The following is a 25,812-nucleotide window of genomic DNA, read 5'->3' as shown; positions in this document are numbered from 1 at the left end:
GTTATAAATGTTTAGAAATGTATGGTAGAGGTGAGGCTTAACTTCCCTGGAAGCCGTAAATATTCTACACTATATCAGGCTGGCTAGGGAATTCAATTTGTGATATCTCCCAGTGTCTCTCAGCATCACCTGCAAGGCCAGACTTATTCAATGCTTTATCTTCTTCTCTCAGAAAAAAAAAAAAAAAAAAAAAAAAAAAGTGACTAACGCTAATTCCATGGCACAGCACAAATGACTTTACTTTTGTGGGTAAATTCTTATCCTGGGCAATCAGACTCCAGAGAAAGTCTCAGAGCAACCAACAAACAGCTGTACAACATCAGCCAATGTGGGAGTACTGCAAAATCATGAAGGCAAAACACAACTGAAAATGCTATTTTCACAGAGCATGTATTTTCTGAGGAGGCCAAGATCTGTGCGTGTCTGAAGTCTGAGCTACCAGCACAGCAAGATTTATTTTAAATAACACCTGTACCGCTTACTCTGTCCTGACTGAGCTTCCAACACTGCCCTTCTAATACTTACATCCTCACCACCTCACCTCACACAGTCCAACAAAGTGTTCTGCCAGCTCCTTACTCTCCCTAATGATTTCTCCTGACTTTATCGTGACAGAATCCTGTAACAGGCTCATGAAATTTAGGAGGAACAAGTGAGAAAGCTGAGATATGGCATTCAGCTTATCCCAGACACTGCATCTTGCAAGATACGGGTCTGGATGAGGCAGCCTCTAAGCAAAGGAACATGGTTGACCTCATGCCAATGATGTCTCCACTGTTCTTAGTAAGGACCAACCATCAGCAGAGATGCTCATTGTCCTTCTGGTGTGAGATGATCAGTTAGGAGCCATCAATGTCAGGATGTAACTGGGCTTTTGAGAAAACACAAGTTTATCTTTGAGGATACACAACATGCAGATGGTGGTGACTGAAATGTGGCGTGTGCTTGGATGCGAGACATTGCATTTTGACATCCTCAAAGGACTGTCCCACTACTGTTGTCAGGGTCAGTGAGGGAATGTGCTCTTTTAGAAGGGCACACTCAGGGGACTCCAGGGTACAGCAAACCCAAATCTTTTTGCTGAAGTCAACTATCATTTTTTTTTTAATTAAAGTTTTGGTTTATGGCACTTGGAATAGCATTTTTACAAGAAATTTTGCTCCACATTTGGTATCTAGACAGAAGACATTTTTTGAATGCATATGCTTGCTGGGGAGTTAAGGCTTAGAGACTAAGAATTCACACAGAGATCTGCTTCATTCATCAAAACTCGCTGAATATCTGCAAAATATGTATCTGTCTTATGCTCCAGGTCTCCGTGTGCAGCCTTGCTTTATTTTTCTTGAAATGTTCAAATCCTAGCCAAGGACTTTTTGAGGCTATTTGCCATGTAAATCAGTAAGGCATCTCTTGTTTTTCTTGCTTTCTTTTGTGAAATTACATAATTACAGATTAATGCATTTTGCATTCAAGGTTGAAGTAATTCAGGCTTCATTTAAAGCCTAAATTGCCCTTTTAAACACTACAGAGTGAGTACATTCGCGCTCTCTCTAGAGCTTACCTATACTGATTCGCTGCTTCTTTTTCTTTATCTTTTATTATCTTCATTCCTTGTGGACATGGGTAGGAAAGAGTAAAACAGACTATTAATCCAAAGGTTGTGCCTTATTTTATAAGCAATGTCATTCTGAGTCTAGAACTAAATACAAATCCTTACCATTTCACTTGATCTTACTTAAAAGTTGGTTAGTTTTTTGTTTGGTTTTTGTTGTTGTTTTGTTTGGCGTTTTTGTTGTTTACAGGGGATTTTTTTATTTGGTTGGTTTTTGGTTTGTTTGGGGTTTTGTTGTTGCTGTTTTGGTTTGGTTTTTGTTGTTGTTGGTTGGTTGGTTTGGGTTTTGTGTTTGTTTTGTTATTTCACTCCGTACCCTCCAGAAGAGGAATGAAGCTATAGGCACAAACACTGCTGCAAAGCAAGCTGAATACCAGGCCTCCCTCATGCTTTGTGCAGAGAGGGCTGAGGGAGAACAGGCTCTCTGGGAGACCAAGGGCTCACCAGAAGGACACAACAACAGCTGCAGGCCAGACCCTGTCTCTGACAGTAACCAGGAGCTTCGATACCCTACATCCCCTGGACGTGGGGCAAAGATTGATTGTCACCACAGATAAGCAAGCATAAATAATTATTGAACTCTTTACAAAAGGGTATGAGGAACCCTCTAGGGATGTACAGCGTTTCAACTCAACCAGGCAATACTTAAAGCCTACGAAGCCACATAAACATCCAGCACTATTTCTAAAACTGCACTTAAGGACCTTGACTGTGTTCAGAGCCTGTTCACACTGTACTCCCAACAGTCAATGAAGAGAGACAGACACCACTGTGGAGCTCACGTGATATTTGAACTGCTTTCTGAAGTCAGTGCTTTAATACAGGACCTCTGTTAATGTCCATAGTTAGATGGCAGGAATGTCATCATGACTGATTTATTTCAGTCATGCAGGATGTCTGTGGCAGAGCTAGAAGCTCTACATGTATTTTTTGAGTCCCAGTCTCATAACAGAGTGACACTCTGCAATCATTTTTGTTATATTATTAATGTTATTTCTTTACACCTGCCAATTTACATGAGAATGTTTTAAGCTGTCAGAGTATGGGGGAGTGTAGAAATGAGACTGCATGCCATGGTTGAACACTGTTTCAATCACCAAATGCTTCCTTCCTTTACTAATATATATCATCTAATAAGGTTCTGTTAATTCCCTTTAAAAATTCCAATATCTGATGTTCTGTTAAATGCTTGGTAAATGATCTGTGGTTTACCATTATGTAAGTAAAGACGGAACATCTCTCTTTGCACAACTCAATGATTTAATAATTATTAATGAGACATTTCTGGCAGATGATTAAGTGCCTGCTAAATGTTTAACATAGCTTTTAGATGCTTGTATTATGATGCTGCATAGCAACTGAAACTTCATATACACAGCTCAGGTAAATTTCGTTATAGCTATCTGGGAATTATTGATGAGATTTTGTGAATGGGAAGAAATAACAAACTTTGGTCAATATGTTCAGTGCCATCTGTATATCAAGCAGTTTTGCCACACTAAGGAGTTTTGCGGTCTCAATGGATCCATATTGCAAGCCTATAGCCAGATACTCCATACCATGTACACGATTCTCACCTGCAGAATCCTGGCATGCAAGTCCAAAGACATTTGCCTTCTGCTAGACATGAACAGCTCACCTTCCTGCACACCAAGTTAAAAATAGAGCTCTGTTGTGAGAACCAGTCATCTGCAGGATGTCTACAGGCATGAATGCTCTCAAAAACAGTGGCAAGACATTGAGTAATGTGCATCAAACTGAATATGGTGAGCTGCAGAAGAAAGGTTGAGGACCTTTACACATAAACATGACATGGACGTCTGTTATCACTAACTTTAAAACCAAAAAAAATTCCCTTGAAATACTGACATATGACAAGTGAGAATATAGCTGGACATTTGGAATAATTTATTGTTTTCCTCCTTTGCTTGGTTCTGCAATTAGCCCAGGTAGCAACCAGAAAATTAATAAACATCAGCTAGCTTCTACATCTACTCATCTTATTCGGCATCGTCTCAAAGAATTTCTTCATGTTATTATTGTTATTATTGCTATTAGTCAGTGAGAGGTTAAGACAGTTTGAAATGGTTGTGAGGTGCAAAGCAAGAATTTGCCCAAATAGAAGACAAAGTGTTAGTCCAAACAATGTATAAGCCTGACATGGTCCTGAATAATACATGCTCTTGGTCTCTATACACTTGCCTTTCCCATGCGCCTTGCTGCAGTTTAAGGGAAGGAGCGTTAACACTGAGAAGCAGCTTTTGGAGTCCAAAAGCCATGACAACTCTGGAGAAGCAAGATTATTAATTTGTTAAAATTAAATCTATCAGTTGGTTCTAGTAAATAATTGAAGGCAGATCATGGTTTTCCTAAGCTCTGTTTGAGTTGGACTGGGACAATAAGGACAAAGAGTCAATTTAAGCCACTTTTATGCTCTCCTGTCTCAGAGTTTCTGGTGCTACTCTGCAGAAAAACACAGAGAAAGGTAAGAAGCTTTGCTCATGCTTGCAGACAACAGCTCAAAAGAAACTGATATCTAATACCACCACAGAGTAGTTATTTCTCCAGTAAGAAGAGACAATAGCATATTTTAGTACAGCGATATCCCACTGGGTTGTAAGCTGATGTGATGCCGCCCTTTGTCAAGTGATATGAACAGAGATCAAAAGCACCACAACCAGGTAAAACCACCTTCATCCCTCGTGGAGTCTTTCAGTTGTCCAAGAATGGTGACAGATATGTTAAGGGGAAACTAACAGAGACAGAATGGGTCATACAGTGTCCGGGTGACCACATTTTTACTGATAAAATGTAGATGAATGAATTGCGTTTTGTTTCTAAGATAGTTTTCTCCGAAATAGCCTGCCTTCAGCTGAAGCACCCAGCGTGAGGAAGGCTGGCTAGTCACTGACTTCTCCTATCAGCATTACTAGAGAAGAGAGAACTGTAGTTCAGGTACATTGAAACAGCCAGGCTGCACTAAGGCCAGTCTGAATGCTGGTAAGACCATGATTTCCCCTGGATTTATGTAATTGTTCAAGATCTGACACCTGAAAGAAAAGGTTCTAGAAGATACCAGAGGAGTTAAGCACCCAATGACTTGCTGTGCCAACAAGACACATGGCTCTTCCTTCACTTCATTTTAGATTTTTGACTATTCTGTGGCACAAGGACAGAGATTGTGGTCATCAGTAGAATTCAACTGTGATCTATTAAGAAAGACTGCCATCTCCTGGTTTCTTCAACAGTCTTCCATGGGAAAAAAGAGTTGGTTTAGTTAAAGCTTACAGCTGACCATAAAGTCACACTTGCTCTGAACCTTTAAGGGAAAATGTCACTGATAATAAAGGACAGGCAACTAAAAGTTGGAAAGGCTAATGCATCATGACTACACTATATAGGTCAAGCCAATGTGTGCAATAATTATAACTATCAAGCTTGACGCAGTTTATAAAGGCTTGAACCATAAAAGCTCAGAGTCCAATAGCACAAGCTATTGATCATTCTTTTATACAGTGCTGACGGCCCAAGCTCCCACTGAGTTTCAATCAAAAAATGCAACATTACAACAACAGACTAATAATTAACCATTCTCATTCTCAGGAATATTAAAACTCCTTTAAATGGTAATCTGAATGGGTCCAGGTTTATGAGAATCAGGTCCCCTAAGATGTATGCTTTGTTACAACATAGTATTTTACTGTCACCTGCCTATTTAAATTCTGGCAGTTAAGAGCAATATTCTGTGATTCTATGATTCTAAGGTTTACATAGTTTAGGAAGAAACGTAACAATTTAACATGTTGCATCATGTTATGTTGTTATGTTATGCTATGCTATGCTATGCTATGCTGTGTTGTATAATGTTATGTTGTGTTCTGTTATGTTCTGTTATGTTCTGTTATGATGTTATTATGTTATGTTATGTATGTTATGTTATGTTATGTTATGTTATGTTATGTTTGTTATGTTATGTTATGTTATGTTATGTTATGTTATGTTATGTTATGTTATGTTATGTTATCAGAAAGTTTTTCACAATACTTGACATTGCATCCTTCTATAAGCTTTTACACTTCTAAATACAGGTATGAAAAAGACAGAAGAAAACTCAGAAAAATCTTGCACTGCATCCTCCACCATATTTTTCACTCAAAGTATAAGAAACATAGGGCTACAATTCCAGGAAGTAAAATCTGACTTCGAACTTCAAGAAACTATTTTAAAAGACAAATTTTTAAAAAATCATAAATGGAATGATAGAATTGAATTAAAAGTATTCAGCAATTAGTAGAAAATTTTGTAGTGAAACAGTGTTTTGTGATAGTTAAATGTAGGAAAATATGTGACAGACAGGTTGGGGGGAGAATTAACCTCAATCCTTCCTTCCCTTTCCTCTTCAACTAATGGCATCTTTGTATAGGAGCTACTTTACAGCTAGAGTGACATCTTGTGTTCATTCCATCCACAAAATGCAACAGATTTGTCTCCATCCAGCTGCCATGCACCCAGAGCGTCCAAAGCTCTATCCCTCCCTTTCAATCTTTATCTTCAAATTAGTTGCAAAGAATCTTAGCTGACCCTATGTGTTTCACTTACCATCTCAGATATCATAATCTCTTTAATTGTGACTTTATATTATTTGAACAGAGCTATTTTAAATGAAGATATGTAAATGATAGGGCAATACAAAAGACACACCGCTTCTCAAAAGGAGACAGTAATATATTTACTAGGATTCTTTAAATTAAAAAGGGTGTTGTAAAAGGAAAGCCTCTTGTGCCTGAGAAAATTAATCTAAAGATCATGAAGCTGTCAGTTGTAAGTTATAAGCTAGCTGCTATACCTGCACTTTGATTAATATGTTAACTAATCACTTGATCTACTTGTAGCCTTTGCAGTACTTTGAAAGACCTTCACTAAATTTTATAAAAACAGGACAATGTTAAAAAATAGATCTTCATATGTAAAGAAAGAATATCATGAATTTGAATGCCATCTTAATAAAAGTGACAATATCTCACTGTCATGTGCAAAACAGGCTATTTATCAACACTGTCAAGGGATGGTGGTGCAGTTGAAACAAACAGCTGTAAACAGCTTCCTAAAATAAATCAGGAAATTAGGTTCCAAGTGCCCCAAAAATATTGTGTAAGTTTAAATTACAAATGTCAGAAACAACTTGTTCTGTATTGATAAAATAAAATAGAATCTAAACTATTCAGCTGTGTGCCACGCATGCTTTCACACTACAGTTATCCTCATGGTACCCTCCTGCCTGTCAGGAGTATATTACAAATTGTGCATTGCTCTTGTATTATGTATTGTTTGTTGTCTCGTTGCCTCTGTGAGGATAAAAATGTGTATAGCACCTTGTTTTCCTAGCGGATTTTTTTTTGGTCACACCATGTAGGTGTTAAATATAAAATGACTATATATCATCTTGGAAATGGCAAAGTTTTCTTAGCAAAAAGAGTTATACAATTATAACAATAAGAGTTATACAATTATATAACAATTATTATATACAATTATGTAACAAAAGGGAGATGATCCTTCCCTCTGCTCCGCACTGGTGAGACCCATGTAGAGCACTGGACACCAGTTCTGGGCTCCCCAGTACAAGGGCATGGACATACTGGAATGAGTCCAGCAAATGGCCACAAAGATGATAAAGGGATTAAAGCATCTGGCATATGAGGAGAAACTGAGAAAGCTGGGACTGTTCGGCCTGGAGAAGAGAAAGTTAAATGTGTATCAATATCTGATGGGAGGGAGTAAAGAAAACAAAGTCTTCTGTGGAGTCTCCATCCCTGGAGACACTCAAAACCTGAGTGGACAAGGTTGTGAGCAACCTGCTCTACCTGATCCTGCTTGAGCAGGGGAGTTGGACTAGGCAATCTCCAAAGGTTCCTTGCAACCTCGACCATTCTGTGATTCTACGAATCTGACTGTCTTCTTCATTTCAGAGAGATTTAAGCAACATTGTTTTATAAGCTGGGCCCTAGTGATGAGGTATTTTGGCAAAGAGGACAAAAATACTGACCTTAGCACAAATTTCTGTGGCAAACCAATGCACAAACCCTGTTACTGCAGGGAAGAACTACAGTATTTTATACTGGGTGGCATTTCCTAAACACTGAAGACTTTTTGCCCATAAATGTCACATAGTCTAGCTGTAGTCACAGCTATATAGCTCACTTCAGCTTAATTAAGCCAATCTCACACAATTAGATGATCACCTTGGTAGCAGCAGAGTCAATGATGTAGTCACAGATGGTTAAGAAATACACATGGCCAGGTATTATCTGCAAATTGCTGGCATCTGAGTCCAGCTGCCACTGGAGTTGCATTCCACGTGCTAGAAAAGGACACAAGGAAGTTGATTTTTGTGAGTTTCCAGCCATTGGGGTTCAAGTGGAGCAGGCATGCAGCTGATCATCACTATCTGCCGGTTGCATCGCTTCAGGAAGGGCTCAGACTAGTACAGTAACCCGGACTCCTGCCACCAGCTCATATGACACACCAGGATTTCACAATCAACCATGCTGAACTCTGCAGAGAGGTCTAAAAGAGTGAGATTAGACTTCAGTCCTCTGTGTGTAAAAGAAGAGAACATTAGAACAATTTAAAAGGTTTCAGTTCCTTACCACGGCGTGATCCAGATTATTCCAACACTAGAATATTGCCTTCCCTTTAACGAGCTAATAAGGGCACTTAAGATGGCCTAACATGTTGAGATATTAAACTGCTGCTCAGAAACACCTCAGTAATTGTAAGTTCTAGAAAATCCACAAGACCATGAAAAATCTACAAGGTCTTCAATAAACTGCAGTTCAACCCATCTCTACTTTCTCATCGCAGTTGAAGGTCTACAAAAGTTTTGATTTGGAACACATGCAGGTAAATGTCTGTCTGCATTGACGCTTGTCACACCAAATAGCTTCAGTTGAAAAATATGGGGTAAATGAGAAATTTCCTAAAAAAAATCACAAATGTGGTTTGAACACAGCTGTATTCCACATCCCACACAAAGTGTTCGTGATGTTATAACTGAGACAACACCCCGATGTGACACAAGTGAGACATTATTTGGAAGTAATATTAAACAAAAACCTTTAAAAAAATGTGATTACAATAACATAACTTGCTTTTTTCCAAACACAGATATGTTACTCTCCTTGTCTTAAACTGAAAGGCATACTTTAAATCCCCATATAGGTTCAGTGGAATTCAAAGATACCCTATGGAGATAATCGCACCAGTGATTTCTAACTCCTGTGAACATTAACATGCTCTATAAATCAAGTCATCTCTTCTCTACGTGCTATATCTTGATATATCTGTCTCTACACCATTTACATCACTTCAGATGTGGGTAACTTTTCTTTTCCGAAGTCCAGATTTCAGAATCATATGTCTCAATTAAATTGGAAAATTGATTACTTCTGCAGATACCTTTGTATCCATCACTTGCACACATATACAGATTTTTTTTAACATGAGTTAGATATATTTGAAAAAAAATGATATCTGATACTTTATATGAAGCCAAGTGTCTATCCAGAACTTATTATTGTCGAACAGATAAATTTGATCTAACAGGGAAAATTATAATCTGATAAAAATGAAAAGACAGCTCTGAAAGGTTTCCCAGTTTGTGGCTGTGAGCAATAAAACATCTAGTTGTCTAGTCCAAAACTTTTAGCTTCACAGTGCAGATGTTCATAAATGACATCAGTGGTGTTTTCTTCTTCATGTCCAACCTAAGACATCAAGAAAAGCATTGCTTCAGAGATTCTGCTTTCTGAAAATAAAAACTGTCTGCCTTAAGTCAGCTCTGTGCCACAACTTTAGTGTCCAAAAATTACTAGACACTTTTGTTTCTTGATCTTTTCTATATGGGATTTTGATACCTTTTGTATAAATTATCACCATCTACCTGAAATGATGTAACTCAAATCAATTTCTATTTTTGTGATACACTGTAAATCAACAGAAGTTACTTAATGGTAAGTACAAGAAAAGATCTTGAATCTGGCTTTAATGATATATTTACTTCGGCAGATGAAATACTGACATTGGCAGCCCGTTAAAAAATTCATCTTCGGAAATAAATTCAGAGTCTCTAATAGAGACTTCTTCAGTTCTATAAAGGCTTTGCTAACCCAAAATATGATTCCCTACAAACCTTCCTGCATGATCATGTGCAGAGAATTTGAGACATTTTGACAACAACTCAATAACTATTTGAGAAAATCCTATTGTTAGTAATGATTGCCTGATAAATCAAGCAATTAGGAATGAATCTATCAGACAGAAATGAGACATGTGCCAGGGGAATTCATATGATGTCTAAGAAATGCAAAACTCCAGAGAAAAACTATTAACATGAGTTAGTGGTTTAAACTGTTTTCTAGACCTGTCACAATAAAATTATCATTATTTCCTTCTGAGTCTTCCTTTTCATGGTTTTCCACTGTTGCAGCTTGAAAAAAAAAAATGAAGACAAAAAGAAAGAAGATCATAAAACATGTTTTGAAATACCCTGAGAAGCACAATTCTTTTCTAACTCTAAGCAACATCTTTTACAAGATATTGAGACAAAGCAATGTTAGAGCACATGATACTTTGCCACCTAATGAAATCTGTAATTTCTGAATTCCTATACATAATGCCATGACATCTGTTTGCACAGATGCAAGATCATCATTTATCTGCAAATGCAACAAAATTTTCCTTGTGCACAATGCTGATGACGGTCAATTGACAAAGCCAATATATTCTGCTCAGTGAGATCTAACATACTTTCTCAGGACAGTTAATCAATTTGGGCCTCGTGCCACACTAATGCAATTTCAAGAAGACTTGCCAAGTCAGCCAGGACCCAACATGGACACTAGAGGTGAGTTCTTCATTTAGGGTTTTACTTGACCAGGGTTTCCAGGTCCTAATTCTTGGCAGAGATGGGGGTATGGTGATGTGAGTAAAAGTAAAATAACGATGAACATGGCAGGACTGGTTAAGATAGGAACATACGGACAATGCCATGCTCAAAGGACATCTGTGTAAGTATTTACCCAGCATAAGTGATTACCCTCAGTTTAAGTATTAGTGTCAGCTCCCTCCTGCACAAATTTTTAATTCACTCTATCACACAATGAACATATTCCAGAAAGGAGGACCGCCTGGGTTAAATCCAGATCCTGGATTAAATCCAGATCCAAACACCAAACCTAGCCACATACGTATAAATCAGTACAAACTAAGAGAAAGCTCATATCTACTCAAAAACATATCCTCCAGATGCAATACAAGGTAGCCAGGAAGAAAATGCATCCAGAACCTGAATTACACTGAGCTGCAGCAAGGAACTTTTACCTGCTTAAAATTCAGCCTTAGAATCATAGAATCATAGAATGTCCTGAGTTGGAAGGGACCCACAAGGATCATCGAGTCCAGCTCCTGTCCCTGCACAGGACAACCCCACAGTTCACACCATGTGTCTGAGGGTGTTGTCCAGTCTCTTCTTGAACACTGTCAGGCTTGGGGCTGTGACACCTCCCTGGGGAGCCTGTTCCAGTGCTCCAGCACCCTCTGAGGGAAGAACCTTTTCCTAATGTCCAACCTAAACCTCCCCGGCACATCTTCCTGCTATTCCCTCGGGTTCTGTCACTGGTCACTAAAGAGAAGAGTTTGGTGCCTGCCCCTCCTCCTCCCCTTGTGAGGAAGCTGTAGCTGTGATGAGGTCTACAGGCCTTGAACTGACTTCCCCTGGAATTTTGTACCAAAAGCCTTTCCCGCTGAGGATGGTTCAGTTTATTTTCAAAAGCAGCTGATGCAGATGGCAGTTATTCATTCAACTTAATAAGCCAGTGGCCAGATCTGTTATCCAGTCTGAGAAAGTCTGGACAAGATCGTGTGGTTCGTCCTCTGAAGTTTTGTCAAAAAAAATGTAATTCTCTTCCTGATGACCCCATATGACCTCTGCAAGACAACAATTACAGACAGTGACAAATTACTTTTGTTTCATCCCTAACATTAGTAGCTTAAAAAAAAAAGTTACATGCAATAAACACTTCAAAATTAATATAGTAATATGAATAGTTCTGCAGTTTATTCTGCGCTACAGCAAGGTATTGCAGGCTGAGCCTTACACAATCTGCAGTCATTCGGATTTCTAACACGCTGGTTCCCGGTTTAAGATAGCGAGCTGCTGTGAATCCCCGTACTGCTTGTGCCATCTGCTGGTCACCAAGCATCTGAAGGGCGCTGCATTCCAGCCTGCCCGATGTCACCCTTTTTTGGCAGAGGGTGTAGAGTCAAAAAGCAGGAGGACACCAGAAGGAAAGGTCTGTCACTTGGACGGAGGAGCAGCTGGGAGCTGCAGCTGGCCAGATGGAAAGTGCTGCCTAAAAGAGCTCCAAGAAGCTGAGCCCTGGAAATGAGGGGCTCCCAGATCTGACCCACTTTTTAGCACTGCCAGGCTGGTGAAAATCCAGGGGATTCCATGTTCTTCGTGCCCATCAGGAGGAACAGGCAGCGGAAGGCACCGCTGTGTCCTTTATCCCCAAGGTCACCAGTTTTACCGCTGGAAGTCGGCACCGAAAGTGGGGACCCCGGCGTTGGGGATCCAGCTCCCGCCGGCACTGCGGGCACACGGGTGTCCCCAGCCCCTCCGGCTGCACACCACGGGACACACAGGGTGTCCCCAAATCCACCTCTCCCGGAGGTGCGACACTGGGGACCGCACAGGTGGATGCTCGGGGGCGTTTCTTTCCCCGGTTGGATTTAAACACCTGTAACCGTGAGCGGAGGCAACGCCACCGGGCAAACGGGCACCGTGGGGCAAGGGGCGCCTGTGGAGGAGATGGTGACTGCCTTCCTCAGGGTAAAACGGGCCGTTTTCCACTCTCGCTTGGGGACACGCCGGCCCGGGGTGGGACAGCCGGTGCCATCTCCGAGGTCACCCCCGTCAGGGACGGGGACCCCGACGCTGCCTGCGCCGGGCCGCCAGGGGGCGCTGCGGGCCGCCCGTCAGGCCTCGCGGGCGGCGGGGGGGCGTTTCCGGCGGGACCCGGATGCACAGCGGCGCTGTGGCCACGTGTGGCCGCGGGAGCGGGCGGAGGCGGCGGCGATGTCGGTGTCGGTGGCCGCGGGCAACCTGCCCATGCGGCTGCTGCGCAGGAAGATCCACAAGCGCAACCTGAAGCTGCGGCAGCGCAACCTGAAGCTGCGGGAGGCCGAGGGGGCAGGTACGGCGGGGCCGGGCCGGGGCCAGCTGGGCATGCAGAGCCTCTCCCGGGCCGAGCGCTGGCGGAGCGGTCGCTGACTTTGGTTTCCCTTTCTCTCTCCCAAACGTGTCTCCGCGCCGTGCGGTGCCTCCGCCAGGCGAGGCGGCATCGCGGGGCTCCCCGGAGGAGGCGGCGGAGGAGGAGGCGGCCCCTGAGGTGGAAGCGGCGGCGGCCGGAGCGGTCGCGGAGGGTGCGGAGGGTGCCGGGCCCCGCGGCGGGGAGGAGAAGAAGAGGAAGAAGAAGAAGAAGAGGAAAGCGGCGGCTGACGCGGGAGACGGTACGTTATCTGAACCGCAGCTTGCCTCTCAGGGCTGAGTTGTTCTTGGAGACCCTAAAAAGCTCCTTCTTTCGTTTTCCACCCTGTCGGAGAGGAGTCACAGAATGTCCTGAATTGGAAGGGACCCACAAGGATCATCGAGTCCAGCTCCTGTCCCTGCACATGACAATCCCACAGTTCACACCGTGTGTCTGAGGGCGTTGTCCAGTCTCTTCTTGAACACTGTCAGGCTTGGGGCTGTGACACCTCCCTGGGGAGCCTGTTCCAGTGCTCCAGCACCCTCTGGGGGAAGAAGCTTTTCCTAATGTCCAACCTAAACCTCCCCTGGCACATTTTCCTGCCATTCCCTTGGATCCTGTCATTGGTCGCCAGACAGAAAAGTTTAACGCCTGCCCTTGTGAGGAAGCTTTGTAGCCCTCTTCTGGATGCGCTCCAGTAGCTTAAAATCTTTTTATATCCTTTTTATATTGTGGAGCCCAGAATTGCACACAGTGCTCCAGGTGAGGCCACACCAGGGTTGGTCGCCTGGATGTGAGAAGCACCGTATGTTGGCCTGATGTACGTTCTAAAACTCTGGAGGTCTTTAGTTACTTGTTTGTTATTCCAGCTGTAACATTTGAGCTCTAATATATACTAAACCTGTAGCAACCCATTTAATTCTTGCATAAGATTCTACTTCGTAATGCTAAGTTTGAAGGTTTTGCTTTTTTGTTGTGCAAATATATATGCTGGCTTTCAAAGCAGAGCTTTGACAGGCAGATGCCTCCAATGCTTGAACGCGCAGCCATTATGTCTTTTTAGTAACACATCCAGTGTTTGGTGACATCTGTATATTGTGAAACTAAAGTATACTGGGAAACTACCCCAAATTGTGTCCTGCAAATATTGCTTGATTTTTATATACTTTATACATATATACACACACAGATATATTTCTATATATATATTTGAAACATTTCTCTCTTATGTGTTTGATCTTTGTGACACTTCTAATGGTTATGCAAATTAAGAGGTGTTTTCATGCAGTTCTCTGAGGATTCACGTACTTGAAACAGCACAGGGATTACATTTCATGTGACCTGAGCACAACCTGTGTTGGAAGCTTTATGGCTGTGTTACAGATGGGAAAGAACTTTGTAACTTGTTCTATGTTTCTGTAGAAAATTTCATATAGTATACATTAAGCTTCACTGTTTTACTGTGCAAAGTGGATTGTGTGCAAGGAACTTCTGATTTTTTTTGCTCTCTACCTCAAAAATTTCCATAGAAAACTCGCCTCCCTTTCTCGTGCCCCCATCCCACCCCATGAAAAACGCAAGACGTCTGTAAGTGGTTTACAGACTAAAGAAATTCACTCTATGGAACAACTTTTCATGATGAACATGTCCTTTGTATCTCAAACTGACTTGTCTTCTGTAAAATAACGTTCTAGATACAAAAACTAAAAAAGCAAAACCCGAAGAAGATGAATCTGTGGGGGCAGAAGACGAAGATAAGCCAGATTCTGGAGAGAAACAAGTGGAAGAGGAGGAGGGGGAGGCAGATGAAGTGCCCAGTTTACCACTAGGTGTAACAGGTATCTTGTGTCCCTTTTTCATACGTGTGCAGAAATCCAAGGTCTAATGCTTTCTTCCAGAGCAAGTTGCAGTTTTGAAATTAGCTGTATAAGTCAGGTGACATTGGCAGCTGTACAGCTGTTATTCAGTTGCTGTTCTTTGAAATTTGCATTATGTACACACTCTTGTTAGTCTTAAAACTACTAGTGAAAATCTGTTTTAAAAAATATACACATGTGTAACTGTAGAAGAAAAAGTCCAAGAAGAGCAAGGCAGAGGTGTACAACTAGTAAATTTGGCATAAGAAGTGGTGCATTCACATTCATTGTTAACAGCTCTGCAGTATTCCTAGAAACATGTTAATCAGAGTATTTCGTCAGTGTCTTCACATTTTACAGTAGAAAGGAATAAGAAAAAAATCCTTTGCTTTGATTTTTTTTTTTTTTTTAAATCTAGGTCAATTTTAACTGTGTAATCTCAGAGGACAGATGGAATTGAAGCATTTTTATTTCTTTTTTCTTTTCCTCCTTCACTTCAGGTGCTTTTGAAGACAATTCCTTTACTTCCCTGGCTGGTCTTGTCAGTGAGAACACATTGAAAGGCATAAATGACATGGGGTTTACACACATGACTGAAATTCAGCATAAAAGTATTAAGCCACTTCTGGAAGGCAGGTAAGAGTCTTTTTAATCATTATATTGACCCCAAATATTGTATAAATTTTGGTAGCAAGCTGAATGCACGAAATGTGACTTTCTGCAGCTAAACTGCTTTTTAAAAAATACGTTTTCGTATGTTTTAAATATTTTGTTTATAGACATTAATGCAAGTTAACAAAGTATGTCTGTGTTACCTGTGAACAATGACTTAGGGTAAGTTCACGGAAACTGTTTTTTGTGTGGCTTTGAAAGCAGGGAAGTCTGTTTTCGCCAGTCTGGTGTCTCAAAGAGTCTCTAGAGCTGTGGTGACAAGTTGCTATGGACCACATCTGCCACCGAGCTTGTAATACCAACTCTGCTGGTTTTGCAGAAGCCCTGTTTTTACGTTGTCAACATCATTCAAGATAGGATTGTTCTTTTCTCTGTACAATTAACTAAATACTTCTCTTTCTAACTTTGCTGCACACAGGGATATTTTAGCAGCTGCAAAAACAGGCAGTGGCAAAACACTTGCGTTTCTTATTCCTGCAGTAGAGCTCATCTACAAGTTAAAATTCATGCCTAGAAATGGTAAGGCTCTTCATTTCACAATTGAATTTTACTGTGGCCATCAATTTAGGAATGTAGCCAGGAGGAAGACTGGAGGAGTTGTAACTTATTCATGTCTGATGTATTTTTTAGGAACAGGTGTTATTATTCTTTCTCCTACTCGAGAACTTGCTATGCAAACCTACGGAGTTCTTAAAGAACTTATGAATCATCATGTTCACACCTATGGTCTGATAATGGGGGGCAGTAACAGATCAGCAGAAGCACAGAAACTTGGAAATGGAATCAACGTCATTGTAGCAACACCAGGAAGACTTCTGGATCATATGCAGGTAGATAAAATATTGATGTCTTATCTGCATTATTAAAACATAATAAAACTGTTGTCCCTGTCTGACTCTGAATTTGTTCATCTTCTAGAACACTCCAGGTTTCATGTACAAGAACTTGCAGTGTTTGGTAATTGATGAGGCGGATCGGATCTTGGAGGTTGGATTTGAAGAAGAAATGAAACAGATCATAAAACTTCTACCAAGTAAGAAAGAATACCTGTCTTTCCTGGAAATCACTTGACTAACATTATGTCTTCTTTATGACTCAATTATTATAAGAGAAATCATTAATTTTTATGGTTCTGTAAATGCATTTCAAAGTGATTGTCTTACTCTGTCCTTTTTTTTTTTTCTGTTTTTCCTGATAGCTAGCATATATTATTTTATTTAAAATCATTTATCTGAAGGACAGAATCTTAATGTGCACTTTAGGGATATAATTCTGTTTATATAAGATCCTTTTAGTATAGCATCTGCATTCTCCCATTCATTTTCCCCTGCCTATTTATTTTCTACAATGAGTTATTACATAATAAGGCTGAAATATAAGGAAAAAGGTCTTCTGACTTGCAGTTCAAATTTTCTTCATGCCTCCAAGAACAGTATCTTACAGAAATTTTGTTTGTGTATTCGTCTTAACATTTTCTTTTCCTAATTTTTCATTTAGCTATTCTTTGTAATGAATGTATAAAATGCATTCTCAGACTCAACAAGGCTCTCCCTTTAACTTCCAAAATACAGGAATAAAAACACGGAAATAGTATATAAATAAATATTAAAGTTCAGATCTGCATGTTTCAAATGCAGATAGATAAATTAATAAAGCCTGTGAAGAATGTTAGTGAGCAGTGCTAAAAACAGAAAAGGGAAGAAGAGCAGGAAAATTACAGATGAAATAAATTTTTATTTTACATCAGTTTAACTTGTTTTCATCTCATTAGGAAGGAAATAATATTTTAAAACAGACACTTCAAAGCAGCAAAAAGCATTTTAAAAGTGGTGGCACCAATTTTTCAGCAAGAACAGTTGCTACTGTTCTTGCAGTTGTGAAATTAAACAGGTTAAGTCTGTATTTTCCAAGTACTCGTGTAACAAGAAAATGTTACGAGGTCAGGATGTGTATTTGAGCTGCAAGATGATGGGCAGGCAGGAGATTCCAGGTAGCTGCTCTAAGACCACTGGAGTCACTGAGGCTCAGCACAGATGTACTGCAACTGGAGCGAACACTGTGCACAAATGCGTATGGTCTAGACTGATTTTGCAAGAACAAACAGTAACCATGCACTTCAGTTTTGATAAGTTTTTTTCCTTGCACAATCTCTAGAATGATTTTTGTATTCATGGGAATGAAATCAATTTATAGTTAGAATTACAAGATCGGTGTTTATTTAAATAATTGTTTGGTTACTAAATTGGAGTGAAAATGATTATTAACATTTTCACAGAGAGAAAGAATATTGTGTTTTGATAGATGCTAGGATTTTGTGGGTGAGGGCAGCTTAAGTAAACATCTTGTACAATCCATAATACAATTACACTTGTCTTTGTCGTTAGCAGTATGTTTGAATTACAATTTAATTGAAAAAAAGGAGAAAACTTGCTCAGGGCAGTTTGCAGCTAGAGATTTCATGGACGTGCTCTTTGAATTCTCCTTTAAAAAAATGAGGCTGTCTTTCAAAACAAATATTTTTTTTTTCAGAGCGCAGACAGACAATGCTTTTTTCTGCAACACAAACCAGAAAGGTTGAAGATCTGGCAAAGATCTCCCTGAAGAAAGAGCCACTTTATGTTGGGGTTGATGACAACAAGGAGACAGCAACAGTAGATGGTCTTGAACAGGTAAAATACAAATGTTGTTCAAAGGGTTTGGTCTGTGAACATACCAATGTGTTTCAAGTGGGTTGTACAAACACTGTCTTAAAGGTGTTCACCATCCTAAGGGGCAAAAGCTTTTGGTTGCCTGAGGGGCTTTATTCAGTGTGCTAACTGCAGTAAGTTATATGCGTCCAGTCAATGTTTGCAGGACAGATGATATAAAACCTCATGGAATAGTAATACGGTTACTTAAACTTGTCCCTATTTATATTATCTCCCTAAGCTCCAGTTGTCATTCTAACTGTATTTTCCACGTTACTGACTAGAGAGAGAAGTATTTCAGATATGTTTCATTGTTGCTGCTCCAGATAATAGTTAAACGCAGTTGCACAGCAGTTTCTGGGTTTGTGCAGTTGACATGATGAGTTGTTGTAAAATTACCAGTACCTATGTATTACCTTAGAAAAGTAAATCGGTAGCAAGAATTCCATTAAAAAATCTTTGAAATCATAAAAAAATGTTAAGAACCCTATGCAGTTATTTTCATGCCTGATGTCAATAATTCAGAGTTCTTGAAAGGAATTTTAATAGTATGAACTAATTTTTTACTGAATTTAAACTAGTTTGGATAATTAATTAAAAATTACTTCTTCATATTTCAAGTTAGTACAGTAAGTTTCTTGCTAAGTTCATAATCTTTAGGAATTTCATATACCAAGGTGAGGGACAGAAAATAAATCAAATGGTTTGGCCCAGTGTAGCTGGAAAAATTAACTACTTGGCTTATTTGTTTCACAGCATAACACTTCCTTTGTTTAACTGTATTGCTGAAACAAAAGTTTGTTCCAGACTACTTTATTTAACAATACTTAATTTTTTTCCAGGGATATGTAGTGTGTCCTTCTGAAAAAAGATTCCTTTTGCTCTTCACATTCCTCAAGAAGAACCGGAAGAAGAAACTAATGGTATTTTTTTCCTCATGTATGTCAGTGAAGTACCACTATGAGTTACTCAACTACATTGATCTGCCTGTTTTGGCCATTCATGTAAGTATTTTATCCATTGATCAATTAATGTCATAGTACCTGAAGTTGTTACTGACCTCCTGTTGGCCTTGTTTATTTCAGTCCAGTTTCTAATAAACAGATTTGCTGCTCACAAACCGATTATGGTCTTGATAAGTCTGTAGTGGAAGGAAATAAAGCAAAGACTATGTAATAATGATATTTCAACATTGCCAGTCTTGTTAAACTTTTCTAAACCAGGGTTGAACACTGATATTTATTTTCTGTGTGTGGAAGGCCTTCTGTTTTCTTCCAAGGGGTTGTTTGCCTTTCATAAGCACTACAATTCAAATTGTGGAGCAAAGCTGCTGTCAGGGGAATCTAAATTCTCTAATCCCTGGAGTGATGGCTGCTTTTTCTAAGGCCTGGGTGATATTTGGTTTTACTAAGCCAATTGTTACCATTTGGATAGGTATTCTGAATTTTTATTGAAACCACAAAATGCATAGTCCAGGAGAAAGAGTTGACTGAACGTATATGAAATAGTTGTAACTGACCACAAATGTCTTTTTTTATTTTGTTCTTTTGGGGACTTTTTGCTGTACTTTGATAGAACTTTTACAAGTATTTATATATTTTTTTTAACCTATAATCTATTTAACATATTGCTAGACATGCAAATATCCTTTTTCTGAACTTCAGGCGTTTATGCAGCCCTTCTGACCAGAATGCTTATGTAACCAAATATTAAAAACTTTGGAAGATAGAGTGTAACCTAAGAGATGCTATTTCTTATAGCTATGTGCTGCTGACCATGATAGTGTTGTTTCTTCACTGCAGAATGGTCCTGCGTGGTCTGTACAAGTCCATGATATGGAAAGATGTCCCAAATTATTTCATATTTTGTCAGTGATGTAATATGCGAAATGGGAAATTGGATTTAAGCTTACAAGTTGGCAGATTTTTTTTTTTTTTTTTTTTTTTTTTTTTTTTTTTAGTTGATATTTCACCCTTAATGTGTTTGTTTCCTTTTAGGGCAAGCAGAAACAAACCAAACGTACTACAACATTTTTCCAGTTCTGTAATGCAGAATCTGGAATACTGTTGTGCACCGATGTCGCTGCCAGAGGACTGGATATTCCTGAAGTTGACTGGATTGTCCAGTATGACCCTCCAGATGATCCAAAAGTAAGTTAAAGAAATAGAGAAAGGTCACAGCAACAAATCAAATCCTAGATAAAACATAGTTGCAGAGAAAAGCTGAAATTGCTGCTTGACAGGTCAGGATTCAGCCGTGTTTGTATCTAGCAGCTCATTCCTTCCATTTCCCTTCACCAGCTCCTAGGAGATGCTGCACCTTACTGAGCCCTTTGGTACCTTTTTAAGAGTTGCTTTCTAAAAGATTATTTTTTTTAAATCTAACCAACTGAGCAACAAAACACTTCTCAGGAAGAATATGAGTTTATGCATCCCTGAGTCTCCTAAAGAGCTTTTCCAGTGGAAATTTGATTTTTATTAAAAATCAGCATTCTTATTTGAATAAATGTCCAGTGTAAACATGCAAAACTCAGAAGTTTTCACAAATATACAGAACAAATATACCAAAAGCAAAGTTTAATTTTCATTTACAGCAGATGTAAGATTTTTTTCTTCAGAAAAAGGTAAAAATACTTCTAGTCAGGGGATTCTGTCTCAGCCTAATTATGCTTTGCATCTTCACCACTTGGTTTCCCTCATTCATGTGTCACTGCTAAGAAGTCTTAAAAAATATGGATGATGCATTACACTAACGTTAACTTGGTGGGGGTTTTTTGTGAAGCTGTTTGATTATTACGTGTTTGAAAGACAGATTGGACTTGCTGTTTCTTATTTTTTCCCAAAGGAATATATTCATCGCGTTGGTAGAACTGCCAGAGGCATAAATGGTAGAGGACACGCTCTGCTCATTTTACGACCAGAAGAACTGGGCTTTCTTCGTTACCTAAAGCAAGCCAGGGTAAACTAATGTTTAGTTTTTTTTTTTTTTAAACTGCGCAATTTTTAAAAGCAAAAACTGTAATCATTAAACGTTATAATTTTTTAAGCAAAAACATTCTTTTGCTTAGAAAATATTTTAACTGAACATCTGAGTTTAAGTCTGAAGTCAGCAGCACAAAGGTAAATATTGAGTGTATTTATAGTTGCTTTGCAACTGCAACTTGTGTTATTGAAGAATAGATAAATCTGCTATGACCTCTCTCTGGAAGGATACTGGGAGGTTGGCCATCCAGAGGAAATTAAAATGCAGAGGTTTCTCGTGCAGTTTTTATTTTTTCTATTCAAAGAATCAATTGCATTTTGTTCAATTCCAAAAGAAGTGTAGCCGCCTTGTAATCATTTTTAATATGATAAAACTGCACATGGTTTCTTAGTTGCTCTCCTTATGGGGTTGTTTGCACTACAGAGTTTTGCCACTTGTAACTGAAGTGGTGAAGCTTCTAAAGCAAAAGATAAAGGGGTAAAAGTATTGTACAGAGCATCTTTGTTATTCTAGTTTAAAGGAAGTGATAATACTGGCATATTGCACTTTGCGATAAGAGTAATAATGGAAAATACTGTGATCATTGCTTTGAATAAAAGATGATGCCAAAAACCTAAAAATACGTACAAGTGTGCTTTTAATTCACAAAAACATCCTTGAACTTGAGAGTTGTAATTACATATTGACAGATACAGCTATGGTATAAAAAACACATCACTGTTTACACAGTAGAAATAATTTTGGTATTTTATTTCTTTCTTTTTTAAGGTACCACTAAGTGAATTTGAATTTTCTTGGTCAAAAATTTCAGACATCCAGTCTCAGGTATGAAATGACTTAATACTACAGCTGCTCTGAATATCCGTGTTATAATTTACATGGAGAATGTTAGTCTATAATGACTGCAGTTTAAAAATATGCATGCTTGTTTGGAAAAATTCCTGTAGATGAGTATGGGGCAGTAAATCCTCCTGCTGTATTGTCCCTTGATGACAATAAAGCGATAAAATGTTTTGAAATTAGGGATTAATTCTAATATCCAGTACTAAATTGTCATAATTATACAGAATGAATTTGCTTGTAAGAATTGGGTTTTTTGCATTACATTGCAAAACCGTGGTGATATAAACCTGATTTCAGCTTTTGAACAGATTGTTCTTCTCTGGCATAGCAAACAGGGTTTTGGTAGCTTTTACTGAATGGTTACGTATATTCAGATTAATTGCAAGTAGCATGTGCTTTATGAGATTATTTACTCAAAGATTTCAGTGTGCAGAACGAGATCCCATAGCAACACTTGCAGATGCTAGTAGATACTCCAGCTGGATTTTTAACTGCCTGATGTTGTTAAAGTCCAGCATCAGCTAAACCTGGTTTTTGTTCCAGTGCTATAAATACAGCCATGGAGCACAAAGTTGAATAGAATTACTTAGATATTTCTGTAGATGTGAATTTCCATTGTTTAGTTCTGTGAATCATTCTTTTCATAAGAGCACTGTAAAGCTTCTTTGCATTAATTTAAATTTGAAATAGTAAGTAAAAGAAGCAGTGACAGTCCTTGCATAAAGAGGTTCCTAGTTAAGAATAATTAGGAGATGATGATGTCTAATGTAACTTATTTTTCATGTGCTGTATGTTAAACATCAAACGAGACATTTGGATCTAAAGAGTATTGGGAAATCAGCCCGCAACTAATAAAACATCTCAGTTGACACTACTGAATCTGCATTTCTGTTTTAGAATTAATACTGCACATTTTACAATTCATAATAGATAAGACTATACATAGATTTACATGGAATGGTGCAGTTTAGATGTCTGACTTAAAAGTATACTGTTGCAATCTGTTAATTCTGCATACACATGGCGTCATAGTGCGGCTGCAGTTGTATACTCCTCCTGGACTAACTTGCTTGGGACAACCCAGTTTAATATTTGTGTAAATTTTCATATTGCTGGGGCTTTGTACTGTAATTCAGTTTCAGGCTTTTTTGTCCCTCTATTTGTTCATAAAAGCACTCTGATATATGTATGTGCACTCATTCGTCATGGGGCAATTTTTTCTGGAGTGAATAGTAAATGTCACTGCAACCCACACAGTAAATAATTTGCTTGAATGTAATTTATACATGTGTTATAGCTATAATTGGATATGTCTTTTTGGGTTTGGCTTTTTTTCCCCTCACCAGCTGGAGAAACTGATTGAGAAGAACTACTTCCTTCACAAGTCAGCCCAGGAAGCGTACAAAGCTTACATCAGAGCTTATGACTCCCATTCGCTGAAGCAGATCTATGATGTCAATAACTTGGATCTTCCCAAAGTCAGCCTTTCATTTGGCTTTAAAGTTCCTCCATTTGTCGACCTCAGTATCCTTTTACTGCAGTATTTCAAAGCTGAATTTCTGCTTTATAAATGTTAAATGCAACTTACTGAAGCTCCTATGCTGCTTCAAATTCTGCTTTTTTTTTTCTACTAATCACATAAATGCATCATGCTCCAACCATGGTTTATCAAGGAAAATGTTAAATAGCAAATATTAAAACTGCAAAAATGGCCTACAACTGTCTGTGGCTTAGTGCATGTACATGCTGTACGTGCTTTAGTTGCTGCAGGGTAGTGGATACTGGAATTCATACATGTTCTAGAGTACTTCTCTCCTCCATGCAGTATTATTTTCATTGAAAGATACAGGTTTAAGTTTAATAATCATGGAATATTGAAAAAGAGGGGCAAGAGCATGAAATAGAAGACTCCATCTAGATTACTGTCAAGCCTGCCAGCAGATGGAATTTGAAGCAGTAGTACTTAGCCAGCTCAGCCAACAGGAGAAGTAAAAGCATTATTTAGAACCACAAGCACAAAGTTCTAGTTTTGCCCATGGTTATGCAACTCAACTTTTTGTATAATGCTGCTATTTTTTCTCACATCGATAACTCATACCTAAAAAGCAACATTTCACATGATTCCTTTTTAAGTTCTTTAACCAATAAAATTCCAGATGTGCACAGCAACCATGGCAGAAGACTACAGAAAAGAGGTGGAGGTGGAGGATTTGGTTACCAGAAATCGAAGAACGTCCACAAAGCTAAAATTTTCAAACACATTAGCAAGAAATCGGACAAACGGCAGTTTTCTCGTTAATCATACATTCATTAAAATGCCTCTTAGCATTGGAATAGACTACCTTGATACAAACCATCTGACAGTTACTTCCAATTTAAAGTGCTGTAGTCACATTTCTAGGGGGTGGTCATGGTTTTGTTTCAGGGAACGTCTTTTATCTTTCAGTTGAGGAAGAGTCTTTGGAAGGGACACTAAAGATAGAAAGGGAGAATATGGCCTGCTAATTTTGCTATACTTGTTGTAAGGAAGAAGATAGTTGAATATAATTGTCTGAAGTCAATACTACAGAGATTTTATTAAAGAAAGAAAACATACTTCTAGGATTTATAGAAGAATTTGCTTTATGTTTACCCTTTTTTCTGTGCACACCTCTGGAATTTTTTTGAGTAAATGCAAGGACAGATTATAGTGTGAGATTAAAAAAAAATTTGCCCACATGAATCATTGGAAGAGTTTTTAGTGCTACAGAACTCTGCTTTGTCCATCAAACATGCTGAAGAATATAGGAAGATTCCTTCAGAACAGAACATGCCTATGAATAATTAAGGCTGTATGAACTTGTGATTGATTTAAGTCATGGTATCTGTATAACAAGTACAGTGTCCAACATTAAACAAAAAAAAATCTCTTATACCACGTCTGGGACTTGCTTAGTACTGTCACTTTTAATGTGATAAAATGGTAACATTCTAGTGAAATGTTTGGTTTTCCTTCATGTTCTCTTTAAACCTGAATTTATCCATCTCGTAATGGCTAGTGTACTCTCTTATGAATATGCAAAGAAAATTAAGAAAAGCAGATTGCATAAATTGGAAGCACTCATTCCAGATAATGTTTGTTAAAATGCTCCATCACTTCAATACAGTGAGAATTTTTGTAGTTGTATCTTGTAAGTTAGAAAAGTGAATTGCTTTGTAGTCTTAGTTTGTCAGATCAGTGATGGGCAAAATCAAAGGTACTACCACGGGATTGAGCGGGTGGAGAGAATCAGTAAGTGAAAAAAGTAAAATGGGGTATAAATAAACTAGAAGGATATTTTGGGGAAGAAATGTAAAAGACTGAAATGGAAGAGGGTGGAATACACATTGCAAACAGAACAAACATGGAGACTAAGTAAACAAAGAATACACAAGTCGGGGCAAAGTAGAGTAACTATATTACATATATTATTTTAATATCTCTACCTTTGTAGAAGTAGGTAACTATTATGAGGCTACAATAGTGGTGGGCAATAGTACTCTGTTTCCTGAAAATAAGCCCTAGTGTGGTTTTTCAGGATTTTTGAGGATGCTCAAAATATAAGCCCTATTCCAAAAATAAGCCCTAGTTACAGTTGATTTTTAAAAAGTCAATTTAAATAGTGTCCAGGCAGCTATACATGTAAAAAAGTAATAAGTTTTGGAGCAAAAATTAATATAAGACCCTGTCTTATTTTTGGGGAAATGGGGTATTTCACAAATGTACATCTATCAGTACAGGGAAACACTAAAATGTCACAGGATCAAGAAATCTGGGTCCCATGTGATTACAGTAACACAGCTTTTAATTTACATCCAAAATATAGTCCAGG

At 38.7% G+C, this 25,812-nt stretch overlaps 1 protein-coding gene across 1 annotated transcript; it reads left to right on the top strand.

The window, feature by feature from the left end:
- Nucleotides 1–12,680: 12,680 nt before the first annotated feature.
- On the top strand, nucleotides 12,681–24,878 carry DDX18 (DEAD-box helicase 18). Its single transcript, XM_065637636.1, has 14 exons — nucleotides 12,681–12,867; nucleotides 13,004–13,183; nucleotides 14,616–14,759; nucleotides 15,278–15,413; nucleotides 15,868–15,968; nucleotides 16,080–16,279; nucleotides 16,368–16,482; nucleotides 17,979–18,118; nucleotides 18,979–19,140; nucleotides 20,134–20,286; nucleotides 20,981–21,094; nucleotides 21,887–21,943; nucleotides 23,308–23,485; nucleotides 24,118–24,878. The coding sequence occupies exons 1-14, from the start codon at nucleotides 12,750–12,752 to the stop codon at nucleotides 24,258–24,260; spliced, it is 1,941 nt and encodes a 646-aa protein (XP_065493708.1). The 5' UTR covers nucleotides 12,681–12,749; the 3' UTR covers nucleotides 24,261–24,878.
- Nucleotides 24,879–25,812: the final 934 nt, after the last annotated feature.

Source organism: Caloenas nicobarica, chromosome 6, assembly GCF_036013445.1.
Source record: "Caloenas nicobarica isolate bCalNic1 chromosome 6, bCalNic1.hap1, whole genome shotgun sequence".
NCBI lineage: Eukaryota > Metazoa > Chordata > Aves > Columbiformes > Columbidae > Caloenas > Caloenas nicobarica.
Note: the sequence above shows the minus strand (reverse complement) of the source record. Positions and strands in the feature narration are given on the sequence as shown.

Coding starts and splice junctions, on each gene's coding strand:
- DDX18 (XM_065637636.1), top strand. CDS start 12,750: ATGTCGGTGTCGGTGGCCGCGGGCAACCTGCCCATGCGGCTGCTGCGC. Junction 15,414..15,867: donor AAGCCACTTCTGGAAGGCAG/GTAAGAGTCTTT, acceptor TGCTGCACACAG/GGATATTTTAGCAGCTGCAA. Junction 20,287..20,980: donor ACCCTCCAGATGATCCAAAA/GTAAGTTAAAGA, acceptor TTTTTCCCAAAG/GAATATATTCATCGCGTTGG.